Source organism: Panthera onca, chromosome D1 (genome assembly GCF_046562875.1).
Source record: "Panthera onca isolate mPanOnc1 chromosome D1, mPanOnc1 haplotype 2, whole genome shotgun sequence".
Lineage (NCBI taxonomy): Eukaryota > Metazoa > Chordata > Mammalia > Carnivora > Felidae > Panthera > Panthera onca.
Window position 1 is genome coordinate 82,343,419 of NC_138348.1, and position 19,463 is coordinate 82,362,881.

The 19,463-nt window shown below is 37.0% G+C and overlaps 1 protein-coding gene across 1 annotated transcript in view; it reads left to right on the forward strand.

Moving 5' to 3' along the window:
- ARHGAP42 (Rho GTPase activating protein 42) overlaps positions 1-19,463 on the forward strand; it is a 316,690-nt gene that overhangs the window by 155,186 nt on the left and 142,041 nt on the right. The window contains exon 4 of the mRNA XM_078432969.2: positions 3,444-3,515. Within this exon, the coding sequence (XP_078289095.1) occupies positions 3,444-3,515 (72 nt within the window). The remainder of the gene's footprint in view (positions 1-3,443; positions 3,516-19,463) is intronic.

The window sequence follows — 19,463 nt, forward strand, 5'->3', positions numbered from 1 at the left end:
ATTTCTTCTCTAATTGCCTGGTTGACCCACTCATTCTTTAGTAAGGTGTTCTTTAACCTCCATGCTTTTGGAAGTTTTCCAGACTTTTTCCTGTGGTTGATTTCAAGCTTCATAGCATTGTGGTCTGAAAGTATGCATGGTATAATTTCAATTCTTGTAAACTTATGAAGGGCTGTTTTGTGACCCAGTATATGATCTATCTTGGAGAATGTTCCATGTGCACTCGAGAAGAAAGTATATTCTGTTGCTTTGGGATGCAGAGTTCTAAATATATCTGTCAAGTCCATCTGATCCAATGTCTCATTCAGGGCCCTTGTTTCTTCTTTGACCGTGTGTCTAGATGGTCTATCCATTGTTGTAAGTGGAGTGTTAAAGTCCCCTGCAATGACCACATTCTTATCAATAAGGTTGCTTATATTTGTGAATAATTGTTTTATATATTTGGGGGCTTCGGTATTCGGCGCATAGACATTTATAAATGTTAGCTCTTCCTGATGGATAGACCCTGTGATTATTATATAATGCCCTTCTTCATCTCTTGTTACAGCCTTTAATTTAAAGTCTAGTTTGTCTGATATAAGTATGGCTACTCCAGCTTTCTTTTGGCTTCCAGTAGCATGATAAATAGTTCTCCATCCCCTCACTCTCAATCTAAAGGTGTCCTCAGATCTAAAATGAGTCTCTTGTAGACAGCAAATAGATGGGTCTTGTTTTTTTATCCATTCTGATACCCTATGTCTTTTGGTTGGCGCATTTAATCCATTTACATTCAGTGTTATTATAGAAAGATATGGGTTTAGAGTCATTGTGATGTCTGTATGTTTTATGCTTGTAGTGATGTCTCTGGTACTTTGTCTCACAGGATCCCCCTTAGGATCTCTTGTAGGGCTGGTTTCGTGGTGACAAATTCCTTCAGTTTTTGTTTGTTTGGGAAGACCTTTATCTCTCCTTCTATTCTGAATGACAGACTTGCTGGATAAAGGATTCTCGGCTGCATATTTTTTCTGTTTAGTACACTGAAGATATCGTGCCAATCCTTTCTGGCCTGCCAAGTTTCAAAAGAGAGATCAGTCACGAGTCTTATAGGTCTCCCTTTATATGTGAGGGCACGTTTATCCCTTGCTGCTTTCAGAATTTTCTCTTTATCCTTGTATTTTGCCAGTTTCACTATGATATGTCGTGCAGAAGATCGATTCAAGTTACGTCTGAAGGGAGTTCTCTGTGCCTCTTGGATTTCAATGCCTTTTTCCTTCCCCAGTTCAGGGAAGTTCTCAGCTATTATTTCTTCAAGTACCCCTTCAGTACCTTTCCCTCTCTCTTCCTCCTCTGGGATACCAATTATGCGTATATTATTTCTTTTTAGTGTATCACTTAGTTCTCTAATTTTCCCCTCATACTCCTGGATTTTTTTATCTCTCTTTCTCTCAGCTTCCTCTTTTTCCATAACTTTATCTTCTAGTTCACCTAGTCTCTCCTCTGCCTCTTCAATCCTAGCCGTCGTGGTTTCCATTATGTTTTGCATTTCGTTTAAAGCGTTTTTCAGCTCCTCGTGACTGTTCCTTAGTCCCTTGATCTCTGTAGCAAGAGATTCTCTGCTGTCCTGTATACTGTTTTCAAGCCCAGCGATTAATTTGATGACTATTATTCTAAATTCACTTTCTGTTATATTACTTAAATCCTTTTTGATCAGTTCATTGGCTGTGTTATTTCCTGGAGATTCTTCTGAGGGGAATTCTTCCGTTTGGTCATTTTGGATAGTCCCTGGAGTGGTGCGGACCTGCAGGGCACTTCCCCTGTGCTGTGGTGTATAACTGGAGTTGGTGGGCTGGGCTGCAGTCAGACCTGATGTCTGCCCCCAGCCCACCGCTGGGGCCACAGTCAGACTGATGTGTGCCTTCTCTTCCCCTCTCCTAGGGGAGGGATTCACTGTGGGGTGGTGTGGCCCATCTGGGCTACTTGCACACTGCCAGGCTTGTGGTGCTAGGGATCTGGCGTCTTAGCTGGGGTGGGTAGGCAAGGTGCACGGGGGCAGGAGGGGCAGGCTTAGCTCGCTTCTCCTTAGGTGATCCACTTCAGGAGGGGCCCTGTGGCAGCGGGAGGGAGTCAGATCCGCTGCCGGAGGTTTGGCTTCACAGAAGCACAGAGTTGGGTGTTTGTGAGGAGCTAGCAAGTTCCCTGGCAGGAACTGGTTCCCTTTGGGATTTTGGCTGGGAGATGGGCGAGGGAGATGGCGCTGGCGAGCGCCTTTGTTCCCCACCAAGCTGAGCTCTGTCGTCCGGGGGCTCAGCAACTCTCCCTCCCTTTGTCCCTCAGCCTTCCCGCTTTCCGAGCAGAGCTGTTAACTTATGACCTCCCAGACGCTAAGTCACGCTTGTTGTCGGAACACACTCCGTCCAGCCCCTCCGCTTTTGCCAGCCAGACTCGGGGGCTCTGCTTGGCCAGCAGGCTGCCCCTCTGCCCCGGCTCCCTCCCGCCAGTCCGTGGATCTCGCACCGCCTCGCCGCCCTTCCTACCCTCTTCTGTGGGCCTCTCGTCTGCACTTGGCTCCGGAGAGTCCGTTCTGCTAGTTTTCTGGTGGTTTTCTGGGTTATTTAGGCAGGTGTAAGTGGAATCTAAGTGATCAGCAGGACGTGCGGTGAGCCCAGAGTCCTCCTACGCCGCCATCTTCTAACCCAGGTTGTGTTGAGAACATTTAAGATTGTGTTTAATTTTAATGGTTTATAAAGGTTTTTTCAGATGAAAATTTCCTCCCAGCATACTGTTTTTCTTAGAATTGTCTGGGTCTTGCATTCAGTCCCTGGCTCCCATACTGAAAACCTCTTCACAGTATTCTCACAGATCCAAATTAAATATTTATCTGTTTTAAGGTGTAAGTAAATCCCAGTTTGGAGTTTGGGACTAAAATACTATTCATTGAAATGAAATCAGGTACAGTTTTAGCAGGGTTGAACATATGCAAACATTCAGACAAATCCCTAGTGTAAAGAATCTAATTAAATGGAAAAAAAATGAACCTTATTTTATTTTGTGGCTTAGAATAACATTCTAGTGCCAAGTGGAAGCGCTTTATATGGTTTAATTTTTAAATGATGCTTGAACTGACTGCATTAAACTAGTGTAATTAAAGGTATTTGTAAATTTAATATCTGTGCTATTTCTTAGTTAAATCTTAGAATATGAAATTAAATATTCAGGCTAGGATCTAAACGTGTACTGTTTTCCATTTTTCACATTATTGTTAGGCTTGAGTAAAATAATTGGTGAAAATGACCTCATAAGGTAGAAAAATACTATACAACATGCAACATATTTTTACTTCATTTATAGAAGCAAACAGGAGAACAAAAGCTGTTCATTTAAATAAGTTGAATAAAGGAGCTGTTTTTTTTCAATATTTGCATGAAATTATACAGAATTTAATGTATTTGCATTTTTAATTTCAGATTCAAAATGCTAATGATGTATTAATTGCTCCACTTGAGAAATTTCGCAAAGAACAGATAGGTGCAGCAAAAGTAAGTGCTACATTTTATTCTTCAGATATCGTCCTGATAATTAAAGATGACATAATTTCAGATGTTAACATTTTTGAAATTAGATGTTAACCTTTTAAAAAATTCTGTACATCATTTTAAATTTTTGCACAGAGCCTATTACAAAGACTGGAATTCTTTTAAGCATAAAAGATATTCTTGTACTTAATAGAGAAAGTCAGCATGTTATGGGTGAGTTCCTCCCATCCCAACTATTGTGGGAAATTAACTATTTTAAAGAGTGAAGTTAAAGTAAAATTGAGACACTTTTTCCTAACTATATAAAATAAAAATTAGGTATTGGGTGTATTGAAAACTTAGGTAAGTAATAATAAAATAACGTTTATTATTTTTTGTGTTTTTTTCATTATTAATAAAAATGTGTTTGTGAAAAAACTTTAGACATGATTCTCAAGCCTTTGTGTTATTGTTTAATTGATTACAGACCAATTAAGATTTCCCTGAGCCCAATAGCTTCTGAAATTCATTTGCATCCTCTTTCTCAGACCTATACCTAAACTATCCTGCTCAACATTATATAAGGACATAAAATTTAGGGTTTCCAAAACAGAACTCATCATCTCCCATCCTTCTTCTATCTTTTCTCTATTTTGGTTTTCTATTTAGTCAAAGACATACCCCTTCCCCATTCAAGCAGTATTGTCTCTTCTACTGCAGAATTATTTTTTCCTTCTTTCCTCCTTCCCATCTGTCTGAAATATTGAAATAGCTTATGGGTTGGTCTCCTTACTTTCATCCTAATCTGTACACATTTTTGCTGTCTTCATCCTTCTTCCAATGAAATCTTCAGTGGTTTTCCTTGAGAGATGGTTTAATTCTGATAATGAAAGCTTTCCACATTGTGCCCATTTGCAACATTTCAGTGTATCTCCTTCCTCCAGCACAATTGTCCATTCACCTGTCTTTGTATATACTCTTGACTATGTCCATGGCTTTGCACAAACTTCCCTCTTCCTGGAGTATTTTTTACCCTTCCCTGTTGAAGTCTTCTTACCTCTCCATGGCTTCATTCATATCCCAGCACCAGAAAGAAGCTTTCCTCATTCCCTCTCTCTCTCTCTCTGTCTCTCTCTCAAAAAACAGAAACAAAACAAAACAAAAAAAAACCAAAAAAACACACACACAAAAAAAAAAAAAAACAGAGAGAGAGAGAGCGAGAGAGAGAGCACGCAACTGGGGGAGAGGGGCAGAGGCAGAGAGAGAGAGAATCTTAAACAGGCTGTACACTAATCACAAAGTCCAATGCAGCGCTTGATTCTATGACCCTGGGATGATGACCTAACCCAGAGTCAAGATTAGGATGCTTAACTCACTGACCCACACAGGGGTCCTGGTCTTTCTTCATATTATTTGTTCCCCTTCCAGAATTGATTATCTTTCTTATAGAATCAAGTAGTTTTTATGCTTATTTCCTGTAAGAAACTAACAAAGTCTGTTGAATTAGAGTTTTTTGTGTATTTTTCTACCAATTATAAACAATTATCAAGTCAGGGACTAAACCAGAACCATGTTTATGTTAATTAATTCAGGAAACATTTATCAGTATCCTAGTTGGCCCACTTGTGGCCAGCATGGTGTTTGATAAGATTAAGGGATACAGTTGTAAACACAATAGTCTTGCTCTCTGCACTTGTGTCCCTTATTATCTTTTGTGGAAGGCAGACACCAAAGTAATTAACAAATGCACTGAGGATTGTGATGCAAAAGTTAAGAGCAGTTTGTTAGAGTATAATTAATAAAACTGACCATGTCCAGAGGACCAGGCAACACTTTCTGGAGGAAGTATTGGTTAAACAGAAAGCTAAATGATAAAGAAATAGCTAGAAATGGGCGTTCAGAGGTGAGAAAGGAATAACCCATATTCCCAAAGAGGGAGCAGAGTGGGTATGAGTAAAGGCCTTAAAGGAGGATAGAGCCTGGCATTTTAGGAGAAAAAGGTCCAGGCTGTTAGAAATATAGAGGACCATGGAGACAGATGGCATGCACACAGCTTTATTAATGGCCCATAGTATTTTGTTCCTTATTCTGAGGGTGTTGTTAAGCCAAATAAAAGTTGTAGCTAGATGAGTGATGTTATATTTGCATTTTATTTTATTTTATTTTATTTTATTTTATTTTAATTTTATTTATTTTTATCATTTTTATGTTATTTTTTTATCTTTTATATTTTCATTTTAAATATCCCTCTAGTTTCATGTCATGCAGGGATTGGAGGGGGCAGGACTTCCTATACCACCAATGCACACATGACTTCTTTGGGAAAGCCAATTTGGGACTATGGGATAATGACTTCAGATTCAGAAGGTGATAGTGGCTATGGAGACAAAGGGATGTATTTCAGAGGTAAAATGGGAAAGGTAGGAAATGGGTTACATACTGGGAAGTGAGGAACAGGACATTTCAGAGATTACTCTTAGGGTTCTGGGTTGCATAATTGGGTGACTTTTGGAGTGATTTACTGAGATAGACAGCATTAATGTTTGGATGGCAAAAATGAGTTTGGCTTTAGACGTAATGAATTTGAGGTTCCTCCAAGACATCCATGTGGGGATGTTGAGCTTGCATGTATATATTCCTACCTGAATTCGAAATACACATTTGGGAACCATTGTCCTCTAGGTGGTGATTAAATTCATGGGTAAAGTTAGATTCCTTCTGGGAAAGAATAGATTGAGAAGAGGACTTCTATATAGTCTGAGAACTCAACATTTGATGTTTTGAGAGAGAAAAACAGGACAGATAAGGAAGTTGAGAAGGAAGGGCAGAAGAAGGAAGAAAATAAGAATATGGGGTGTGCTCAGAGCAAGGAAGTTTTTTTTTCCAAGAATAATAGTAGCTAATCTGTATTGACATCTATATTATAGGGGTTCTTACTGAGCTATTACATCTGAGACTTAATTAAATTCTCACAAGCAACCCATGAGGTGAGTACAGGTATTACACCTGCTTTTACAATGAGGAAAATGATGAAGTGATCACAACAGATCACAGAGCTAGGAGGTCCGACTATGTGTCTGAAATTAAGCCATTTTACCTTAGAGCCTCAATTTACAATGTTTCACTTCACTGATATTTTTATAAAATTAAAGAGCTTTGTGAAAAATTCTTTAGTACAGGATATTCCAAGTGTTTTGGCCCATCTAGAGTAGAGTTTACTTGTGTAAGGATTATTCTTATTTCAAGGTTTAGGTTAGGTATAGTTAAAAGAAAATGAATAATTATACCTATTTTATTTTATTTTTTATTTTATCTTCTTTTTTTTACTATTATTCTATTTTTAAACACCTCAGTTGCTGGACGTATCAGCTGAAAACACACACAGTATATTATGCCTTTTGCCTAGTCATTGGGAGGTGTTTTAAACTTGCTGTTAAATGAATTCAAATGAAATCTTGAACCTAAAGATTACTGCACTTGGCCTTTTGGTTGTGGTGATTCTGTGTACTTTATCTGCCTGATGCTTTTAGTACTAAATTGTAAGCTGCTAAGTAATCCTTGTTCAGTAAAGTGAATAAAAAAACAGGCATTTTCTTCTGAAATATATGTATAGGTCAGTTTTATTTTGGTATTGCAGAAACACCATGGTATAAATAAAAATATTTGAAGGAGTTTATTTTTTTCTATTGCTTTACTCCCTGTTTTACTTATATATTTTCCTGGTAAATAGAGGTAATTCTACAGATGATACTCTGCTGCTTTTTACAGTGTGTACAATAGAGGTTTCCAGCAAGTGTTCAGGCTGATGAGCTGGAAGGCAAGAGTGTCGGTTAAGTGTAGACTCCTGCAGTGCAGTCAGTGACCTCCTCACCTTGGACCAAGTGGAAAATGCTGAGTCAAAGTAGCCCTCTCCTCACAACCAGATGATCCTATTTAACTGACATGGACTAAGTCTACAGACCACAAACATTTCCTTTTGTAGTGTGTTCTGTGGACTTTGAGACACCTGATACCTTGCTATGGAACGCAAGGTGCTGTGTGAGTTATAGTTGTGGGGAAAAAGCACCATTGAAAGCCATTAGAAAAGATTAATGATGGGGGTTCCCGCACTGAACTGAGGAGATGGTTCCTGTTTTTTGAATAGCTGAAATTATGTGTAAATAGTTGCAAAGTATATTTATTTAGAGGTTCTTAGTGTGCTGGTATATGCAGAATGGAATTGTTTGCAGGCCTGACATATTACGTGTGTCAGAGTATAGAATTGAATACTTGTGTGTGTTTTTTTTAATTTGTATCCTGTTAAAACTGCTGATTTCAGTTCTAGAAATGAGTAGAAAATCCAGTAGGTATCCAGAATGATTAATGCAAACTAAAATTTTCACAATATAAATATATCCAGAGCAGCATACATTACAGCAAAATGAAATATAACTTGTTTTCACATTTTATATAAATTGACAACTATATTTGGTTACATTCAAAATCGTGCCCTTGCTCCTAGTGAGAATCATTTTTAAGTCATATCTATACTTGCCAAACCTGTTCCTACATAAACTGGTGACTCCAAAGAATAGGTAGAACTCTGTATCTGAGTTCCTACTCAAAGACAAATACATTAAGAGAAATAGTGTAAACATACCTACATATCAGCCTATTACATATTTTAGGAAATGGAACCGGCTTTCAGGAGACCCAGGACTCATTTTATACATATAAACAGACTGAGCAGCTAGTTATTGGCACAGTGAGGATTAGAACTCAATTCCTTAGATCGCTGGTCTATCAAGTCCTCTATTACTCCTCTTTAGAATACTCTTTTGTGACATATTTTATTTTGCTTATCTTTAGCAAACAAATGGTTTAGTGTGCAATATATCTTAATTATAAAAATGTTTCAAGTATGCCCACTTCATTTAAAACTTGCCCACTTTGAATCAAGCCTAGTTATGTACTTAATTTTATTTTTAATTTTCCTCAGCATACAGTAGGCACTTAATACTGACTTATTTCATTAGAGATGAGATACCTGAGAAATACTGCCCATAAAAGACATTTTCATTTCCATGGGAAACATTTTTTTTAAGACTGGTTTTCAGTTTTAAGTAGACCTTAATAGAAATCATATGAACATTGATCTATGGTATTAATAGAAAAATAAACAATATAATATTAGTCATTTCAAAATAGTACTGATTTTCTTTATGTTAGTTTCATGTTGAAGACTGTAATGGAACCTGATAATTCTTGTCCCTTCATTTTCTCCATAATAGAGTTTGGTTCTGTCTCTGAGCATTTATTATTATTATTATTATTATTATTATTATTATTTTATTTATTTGTTTTGAGAGAAAGAGAGCACAAGTGAGGGAGGGGCAGGAGAGAGAGAGGGAGAGAGAGAATCCCAAGCAGGCTCCACTCTGTCAGCACAGAGCCCATTGTGAGGCTTGAACCTGTGAAACGTGAGATCATGATCTGAGCCAAAATCAGGAGTTGGACACTCAACTGACTGAGCCACCCAGGTGCCCCTGAGCGTTTATTATTTTTAAACATGTCTTGCACCTCTAATTATTTTAGCATGTTGTATCTAAAATCTGTGGACAGTTGTCACGATTAGTTTGTCACATAGTCTTAGATTTCTTTCATGTAAAAAATGGCTTCATCTAATTTGTTGTCTCAAATAGACAAATGACTTAGAGAAACTAGAAGGGTTATAGATGCTTTACTTATTCCAAATTATAAAGTTTTTGCCACTTAACTGACTTATTAATCTAATTTAATGGGTAATACATTGGGCTCATTATGGGAACAGTCCAAAAGAATGTGTTTTATAGCATCAGAGTATGGATTTAGTACATCACCTTACTTTTCCTCCAGTTGTCAACAAGTTCTTTTTTATTTAATTTTTTTAATGCTTATTTTTGAGAGAGAAAGACAGAGTGCGAGTGGGGGAGGGGCAGGGAGAGAGGGAGACAGAGAATCTGAAGCAGGCTCCAGGCTCAGAGCTGTCAGCACAGAGCCTGACGCGGGGCTCACACTCACAGATCGCGAGATCATGACCTGAGCCGAAGTCAGACACTTACCCGAGCCACCCAGGTGCCCCTAGTTGTCAACAAGTTCTACAGAGAGGATGGTCAGGATTGATTTTGCATGTGCCGCTGATGGCTGCTGTGCTGAATCTGTCTCCTGGACAGAAATTCTCTGGGGCTGAATTTTTAGGACAAATTATAAACATTTCATAGTTGTTTTGAAATTCTCTTTATTGTACTTTTTGTCATTAGAACCTATTTTATGGGGTTTGAGAATTATTGATTTTTGGTATTTGGTCATCTTTAAAAATAATAATAATAGGTAACCAAGTACTATTTTACATGAAACTCATTTAATCCTTACACCAGCATATTAGATAGGAAAACTGTTATGCACATTTTATAGATAAATAAGCTGAGGTGCAGAGAAGTTAAGCAAATGGGCTGAGGTCTTGTGACTAGTAAGAAGTAGAGTCAGATTTTAAACAGAAACGAGATAAAACCTATAGAGTTCTTGAGTAGCAGCACTACATGTTTGATGCTCAAGAAATATTAATTAATTCCTTTATTTTTAAAGAAGGAAAATTGGCTACTTAGCTCCTTTGGAGAGCAGATAGTGTCTTATAATTTACCAGCAGGTTCTATACAGTCATACACACTTGAGATCAAAACCTGACACATAGTACTCATAAGAACTGTGAACTTGGGTAAGTTAATTATCTTTTCTAAGCCTTAGTTTCCCTATCTGAAAAAAAAAATGGAGACAATAATAGGACTATCTTCATATGATTGATGTGATAGCATAATTTGACATTTCAAATAAATTTCTTAGTGTAATTTCTTCTACATGGCAAGTACTAAGATGTTAATTGCTTTCATAGTTAATCAGTATTCACATTATATACTTTTTGTCAGTATTAACCAAAAGTATTACAGTAAAAATAAGATCATTGTTCATGTAGTTTAGTTTGCCTTATTTTCTTTTATAGGCAGAGAAAAATCACTGTTGATTCTAGATTATTAAGTGCAGTTCTCAGGGTTACCAAGCAAGAGGGGCCTACCTGGACTGTACCTATAGTTAAAAACACTGTAAATCTTGTGAAGTGCTATTACTTACAATAGTCCTACAAAGTATGAAGTTAGGAAGTATTTTCCACATGACTAACCTGACACCTAGAAAGATCAAGCAGCATTACCAGCAACCCAGAGGTGCAGGTGTACTTTAGCTAGGCACTCAAGTCCAACCCTTCTGTTGCTAACTTAGTAATTTGGGCAGCATAATATACCTGCCTTTATCATAGGAATGTAAGTGCTTGTTTTTTGTTTTTGTTTTTGTTTTTTTTTTTTTTTGGAGTTCATATTGTATTTTCACCATCATTACAACATTCTTGTGAGGTGAATATCATCTCTAATTGATTGACCCCATTGCCACCACTAGAAAAACAAACCAGATCACATCCCCTGGAGACAGTAAGTCAGTAAAAGTCTCTTTACTTGACACGTGGTACCATTCAGTGTCTCTACATGTTACAAAAATTGCTGAGGGTATTATTTTCTTCACATTTCAGAGTTTGCTAGTCCATTAGAAAAGCTGAGCCTCCTATAGTTACAATTCTGGATAGGGACATAACCTAAAGGCCTTCTGAACAATTAAGTCACTATATATTTATTACCTCACTATATGTTAAGTGTATATGTATATACATACATAGATTATTATAACTTTATTAAGTGGCTGTTATGTGCTTAGATAGGAGGATAAACTCTTGTGTTATATTTTTATTATAGTAAATTGAAGATAAGATTGTCACTTTTTGTCCCCCTCCTGATTATCCTTATGTTGATGCCAAAAGACTGATACTTAGGAAACATTTTAAGCTTCCCAGAATTTGTATATTTATAAAAGATCCTTATACTAATTTTTTAGGTCAAGTATATAGCTTATTAAATTTTATTGCAATTTACAAGTATTCTACATAAATAGTAATTGATGAAATGCAGTGGAGCCTCACTAATGTTATTGTTAAAATCTATACTGAGTGAAAAACCTTGTTATTCAATAGAATTCTTCAATGGTCAGCCTTTTTGGGTAGGAATCAAGCCTTTTTCCATGTAATGGAATCTTCTCTGTAGCAAATCCATTTACTTAAAGTTAACCTGGTGGAAGGAGAAATTCCAAATAACTAATGAAAATTTTCTAGATCCCTTGCTTTCAATAGGGACAACAGTGAGGAGTACAGACATTCTTGGAAGTTCAGAAGTTCAAATGCTCATGGAGCATCTCCCCTGAGGACATTTCCCCTGTGAATTTTATATCTTTTCTAGAAAACAAGGTAGTTTCTTTGTTCAATAGCTGGCGTTTTTATCTGTAGATTCATTTTTTCCTCACATCTACTGGCTGCCCTATTGCAGAAGAATTTGCTACATGAGAATTTATGCTTCTTATTGCTATATACATTGACATTTTTCCTTACACCTTCTACCTTTTTAATTATCCCTTAGGTGGTCGGGAAGCTATCAGTGATTGTTATTTTTTTTCAAATTTAAATTATTAGAAATATTCTGAAACACTTAGGAAACTTTATATTGATTTCTATGGAAAACTAAACACCATAGAATTGGAAAACATTTTATTTCACACTTAAATGTTACAATTCAATGCAAGTTGCAGATAGAAACAGGTGTACATTTAAAGCATCAGAAATACATTGTTTTGTAGTACACACATTTGATGTTAACTGGAGAGCTTTGATAAAATGACTACCCTCTGTGAATAATACCCTCCTGTGTTTAATTTTATATCATAATAGTTGCTTGTTAATTGAGAAAACACACATAAGTGTCAGAACTTATTTTCAGGGTGATCTAGGATGGAAGAAGGAAGATGAAGGATTTTTCAAATAATTTTTATAGAATACTAGATTTTGTATCTTACAATCTATTCTTTAGGGTTGTTGGAAATGAATTAAGTCAGCATTTGAATTTTTTTTAATGTTCACTCATTTTTGAGAGAGAGAGACAGCATAAGCAAGGGAGGGGTGGAGAAAGAAGGTACAGAGGATCTGAAGCAGGCTCTAAGCTGATAGCAGTGAACCCAATGCAGGACTCAAACTCACGAACTGTGAGATCATGCATGACCTGAGCTGAAATCGAAAGCTTAACTGAGTGAGCCACCCCAGTGCCCCTCAGCATTTGAATTTTAATGATACTTCATTGGGCTTTTCTTATTGCCCTCACCTATATTTTGTGTATATCATATTGGAATTAAAGCTTTATAATATGCATTGAGTAATTGGAAACCCTCTAAAGACTATAAATCAGTGAGTTAATATTTAGGAAACTTTAATAGATTTAAAAATTAAATTATGAAGAACTTCAGACTACTACTGTCCCTACAAAATTAATTAAACCTTTTGTTACATCTGAAATACAGAACATTTTCATATCTAGTCAAGCAAACAAAACAAAACAAAATAAACAGGTACTGAGTATCTCAAAGTTGCTAGTGTCATTGTCAGGAAATATCTGCATTTGCTGAACATTCCTATTATACATACAGTTATTCTTAATAGGACATTGTTTCAACTTATCAAACTCTTGTTTTCTGTTAACAGCTTTAGTTTTTAAGTGTTCGTGCTAAAATTTAGCAGTGAAAACTGAACTCGAAGCCCCAAAGAGTATCTGGTTATTATAACAATAAAAATTTTAAAAATATCAATAGAGACCTATAAAATCACTTAAGTTTTCGTTGTTCATGTCACACTGTTTATTCAGATCAAAATCAAATCTCAGCAGGAATTAAGGTAGAGCACTTTGATTCCATACTGACCCAGTTGACTGTGGGTTTGATGGTGAGACTTTTGCTGTGTTTCATTTACTTCATTACAAAGTAATAAGATATTTTGGCATCTATATTTTATCATCTAATAACAGGCTCTCCTCTGCTGCTTAATCCTCTGTGCCCTGCTCTGAGTCATTAGAAAGTGGATTAGCATCCCATCATCCATCTTAAGTCATTGATAAAAAAAACAACAAACATTCAATTGGACAGTGTTGATCTGCTTTGTCAGGATGATGTGAAGTCAAGGGACACAAAAATAAAATATGGTGCTTGCCTTCATGGAGCTAACAGTATAGCAAAAGAAGCCACAGAAAAACAAATAATTATGATGAAATGGAATTAATGATGTATCTGAAATATTCCCACAGTATTTACATGCACAATGGAAGGAACAATTCATTCTTTTAACCAGGGGGAGGATGGCCAAGACTTTTGTGATATTCTGGTATCAGCAGGTGCAATGTAATGGCTAGCAGAAACTTTCCAGTTAGTGCAAGGGATAAACAGCATCACAGGCAAAAGAGAAGAGTCATAATGGTGTAAAAAAATTGTGATGGCTTTAGAAAATGGTTTGGAAACTTGATATATTCTGGTGTGATTAGAGCTGTTGCTTTTCACCTTTTTTCCTCCCTAACATGAACCACATTAAGACATGCATTATACATCAGAATTCAATGAATACATATGCTAACATACTTCTATTACCACATATATACTCTGGTATTTTCAGTTGTATTCTACTCTAATCTTTTTCATTTCAAACAAGTGCTGGCTATAACTCATGAGACTGGTTATGTAACCCACCAATGTCATAACCCATACTATGAATAAATATTGGGTCATTGCTTAGCATGCAAATGTAAGTGGAAAGTGAAGGCAAATTAGTGAGAAATGAGGCAAGAAATGCTCAGTCAACGCAGAATAATGGAGAGTTTTGTGCTGCACCAATGACTTTTTTTTTTTTGTTAATAATCATGATGATGATGAACAAGATATAATAGATAATGATCATACATGTGAGATGTATTCTAGGCAGCTCACATAATATTTATTTCATCTTTACAACAACTCTATGAGGTAGGAGCTATTATTTTCATCCTCTTCTTACTAGTGAGTAAACTTGAGCCACAGAGAGAATAATGTAATTTGTTAATGATTAGGCAGCTGGTAAATGACAAAGCACAGGATTGAACCCAGGTAGTTTGGCTCTAAGGTACATGCTCCTAACCATGATACTTTAATCTTCTACTCATATGGCAGACATGATACTCATATGGGCAGAGTCTTAGTCTACATTTTAAGAAGATAACTTATGAGCAAGGTGTAAGGCTGGATGGAGTCTGAGAGACCAACTGCCAGCCACTGATTCATCAATCTTTGCATTAGAATGTTTATGAAATCTTTTTCTGCCATCAGGAAATCCAGTCATTTCTGTGTACCTGCCAGCCACACAGGCCTGGTAGCGGCAAAACCACACCAGCAGGAGGGGAACCTTTGGCCTATGTCATATAAAGGTCTTTGCAGTAAGCTACAAACCCCTAGAATAATCCTCTCCCCTTCTCAAGTAGTTCAAAGATGATCCTCTTTGTTAGCCCTGAAGTTTCCATAGGCCACTGCTTTTTTTTTTTTTTTTCTTATTCTCTGATTTAGCAGCTCCTGCTATTCTAATGCATTTCTTCTAAGTCAGTACATTTCTCCAGTCTACCACATCTTTCCTTTTTAAAACTTTTTTCTGTCCTTTCCTTTGGGTATGAGAGGCTGATGTTCCCATCTGTGAATTCAGCTGTTACCAAATTCCCAAAGGAATGATGGCCCAGGAGAGACTGATCCCACCATCCTATGTGATATTTTTACCAGTTCCAGTGCAGAGCAAGTATCTCATTAAAGGACACACGTGACTCTATCCTCTTCTACCTCAGGATGATTTTCCACCGTGAAGAGTTTAAGGGTGACCTTTGTTTCCTTTTCTGTGTTTAAAGTATTAATTTCTGTTTTAAGGCCAAGATGGATAAACTGTAGGCCAAATCTGGCTTACTGCCTGTTTTTGTGTGGACCTTAAACTACGAATATGTGTGGTTTCTACATTTTTAAATAGTTTTTAAAAAATTAAAAAAACAGTATGTTATGATGTGAAAATTATGTGAAAATAAGATTTCAGTGCTCATAAAGTTTTATTAGAAGGCAGCATTGCTCATTTGTTTGTGTTTTCTTTTTTAAAATTTTTTTAAATATGAAATTCATTGTCAAATTGGTTTCCATACAACAACCAGTGCTCACCCCAACAGGTGCCCTCCTCAATGCCTATCACCCACCACACTCCCAACTCCCATCAACTGTCAGTTTATTCTTAGTTTTTAAGAGTGTCTTATGATTTGGCTCTCTCCCTCTCTTTTTTTTTCTTCCCCTCCCTCATGGTCTTCTGTTAAGTTTCTCAGCATCCACATAAGAGTGAAAATATATGGTATCTGTCTTTCTCTGTATGACTTATTTTACTTAGCATAACACTCTCCAGTTCCATCCACATTGCTACAAAAGGCCATATTTCATTCTTTCTCATTGCCACGTAGTATTCCATTGTGTATGTAAACCACAATTTCCTTATCCATTCATCGGTTGAGGGACATTTAGGCTCTTTCCATAATTTGGCTATTGTTGAAAGGGCTGCTATAAACATTGGGGTAAAAATGCCCCTATGTATCAGCATTCCCGTATTCCTTGGGTAAATTCCTAACAGTGCTATTGCTGGGTGTAGGGTAGATCTATTTTTAATTTTTTGAGGAACCTCCACATTGTTTTCCAGAGCAGCTGCACCAGTTTGCATTCCCATCAACAGTGCAAGAGGGTTCCCATTTCTCCACATCCTCGCCAGCATCTATAGTCTCCTGATTTGTTTAGACATTTTAGACACTCTGACTGGCGTGAGGTGGTATCTCAGTGTGGTTTTGATTTGTATTTCCCTGATGAGGAGCAACACTGAGCATCTTTTCATGTGCCTGTTGGCCATCTGGATGTCTCCTTTAGAGAAGTGTCTATTCATGTTTTCTGCCCATTTCTTCACTGGATTATTTGTTTTTCGGGTGTGGAGTTTGGTGAGCTCTTTATAGATTTTGGATACTGGCCCTTTGTCTGATATGTCATTTGCAAATATCTTTTCCCATTCCGTCAGTTGCCTTTTAGTTTTGTTGATTGTTTCCTTTGCAGTGCAGAAGCTTTTTATCTTCATGAGGTCCCAATAGTTCATTTTTACCTTTAATTCCCTTGCCTTTGGAGATGTGTCAAGTAAGAAATTGCTGCAGCTGAGGTCAGAGAGGTCTTTTCCTGCTTTCTCCTCTAGGGTTTTGATGGTTTCCTGTCTCACATTCAGGTCCTTTATCCATTTTGAGTTTATTTTTGTGAATGGTGTAAGAAAGTGGTCTAGTTTAATTCGTCCACATGTTGCTGTCCAGTTCTCCCAACACCATTTGTTAAAGAGACTGTCTTTCTGGGGTGCCTGGATGGATCAGTCAGTTGAGCATCTGACTTAAGCTCAGGTCAGGATCTCACAGTTTGTGAGTTCGAGCCCTGTGCTGACAGCTCAGAGCCTGGAGCCTGTTTCGGATTCTGTGTCTCCCTCTCTCTGCCCCTTCCCCACTCATGCTCTGTCTCTCAAAAATGAATAAACATTAAAAAAAATTTTTTTAAAAAGGGACTGTCTTTTCTCCATTGAATATTCTTTCCTGCTTTGTCAAAGATTAGTTGGCCATACGTTTGTGGGTCCAATTCTGGAGTCTCTATTCTATTCCGTTGGTCTATGTGTCTGTTTTTGTGCCAATACCATGCTGTCTTGATGATTACAGCTTTGTACTAGAGGCTAAAGTCTGGGATTGTGATGTCTCCCGCTTTGGTTTTCGTCTTCAATAGTACCTTGGCTATTCAGGCTCTTTTGGGGTCCAATACAAATTTTAGGATTGCTTGTTCTAGCTTCAAGAAGAATGCTGGTGCAATTTTGAATGGGATTGCATTGAATATGTAAACTGCTTGGGGAGTATTGACATTTTAACAATATTTATTCTTCCAATCCATGAGCACCGAATGTTTTTCCATTTCTTTGTGTCTTCTTCAATTTCCTTCATAAGATTTGTATAGTTTTCAGCATACAGATCTTTTACATCTGTGGTTAGGTTTATTTCTAGGTATTTTATGATTCTTCGTGCAATTGTGAATGGGACCAGTTTCTTTATTTTTCTGTTGCTTCATTATTAGTGTATAAGAATGCAACTGATTTCTGTACATTAATTTTGTATCCCATGACTCTGCTGAATTCATGTGTCAGTTCTAGCAGACTTTTGGTGGAGTCTGTTGTGTTTTTCATGTATAGTATCATGTCATCTGCAAAAGGTGAAAGCTTGCTTTCATCTTTGCCAATTTTGATGCCTTTGATTTCCTTTTGTTGTCTGATTGCTGATGCTAGCACTTCCAACACTATGTTAAACAACAGCGGTGAGAGTGGACATCCCTGTCGTGTTCCTGATCTCAGGGGGAAAGCCCTCAGTTTTTCCCCATGGAGGATGATATTAGCTGTGGGCTTTTCATAAATGGCTTTTATGATGTTTAAGTGTGTTCCTTCTATCCTGACTTTCTCGAGGATTTTTATTAAGAAAGAATGCTGAATTTTGTCAAATGCTTTTTCTGCATTGATTGGCAGAATCATATGGTTCTTTTCTTTTCTTTTATTAATGTGATCTACCACATTGATTGATTTACAAATGTTGAACCAGCCCTGCAGCCCAGGAATTAATCCCACTTGATCATGGTGAATAATTCTTTTTATATGCTGCTGAATTCAGTTTGCTAGTATCTTGTTGAGAATTTTTGCATCCGTATTCATCAGTGATACTGGCCTTTAGTTCTCTTTTTTTGCTGGGTCTTTGTCTGGTTTGGGAATCAAAGTAATGCTGGCTTCATAGAATGAGTCTGGAAGTTTTCCTTCCCTTTCTATGTTTTGGAACAGCTTGAGAAGGATAGGTATTATGTCTGCTTTACATGTCTGGTAGAATCCCCAGGGAAGCCATGTGGTCCTGGATTATTTGTTGGGAGATTTTTGATAACTGATTCAATTTCTTCACTGGTTATGGGTCTGTTCAAGTTTTCTATTTCTTCCTGTTTGAGTTTTGGAAGTGTGTGGGTGCTTAGGAATTTGTCCATTTCTTCCAGGTTGTCCAGTTTGTTGGCATATAATTTTTCATAGTATTCCTTGATAATTGCTCATATTTCTGAGGGGTTGGTTGTAATAATTGCATTTTAATTCATGATTTTATCTATTTGGATTATCTCCCTTTTCTTTTTGAGAAGCCTGGCCAGAGGTTTATCAATTTTGTTTATTTTTTCAAAAAACCAACTCTTGGTTTCAATGATCTGCTCCACAGTTTTTTTTCTACTCTATAGTGTTTATTTCTGCTCTGATCTTTATTATTTCTCTTCGACTGCTGGGGTTGGGGTGTCTGTGCTGTTCTGCTTCTAGTTCCTTTAGGTGTGCTGTTAGATTTTGTATTTGGGGTTTTTCTTGTTCCTTGAGATAGGCCTGGATTGCAATGTATTTTCCTCCTAAGACTGCCTTCACTGCATCCCAATGTTTGGATTGTTGTATTTTCATTTTCCATTTGTTTCCATATATTTTTTAATTTCTTCTCTAATTGCCTGGTTCACCCACTCTTTCTTTAATAGGGTGTCTTTAACCTCCATGCTTTTGGAGGTTTTCCAGCCTTTTTCCTGTGGTTGATTTCAAGCTTCATAGCACTGTGGTCTGAAAGTGTGCATGGCATTATCTCAATTCTTTTATAGTTATGAAGGGCTGTTTTGTGACCCAGTATGCGATCTATCTTGCAGAATGTTCCATGTGCACTCGAGAAGAAAGTGTATTCTGTTGCTTTGGGATGCAGAGTTCTAAATATATCTGTCAAGTCCATCTGATCCAATGTATCATTCAGGGCCCTTGTTTCTTTATTGATCCTGTGTCTAGATGATGTATCCATTGTTGTAAGTGGGTAAGTTAAGTTAAAGTTAAAATCCCCTGCAACTACCACATTCCTATCAATAGGGTTCCTTATGTTTGTGATTGTTTTATAT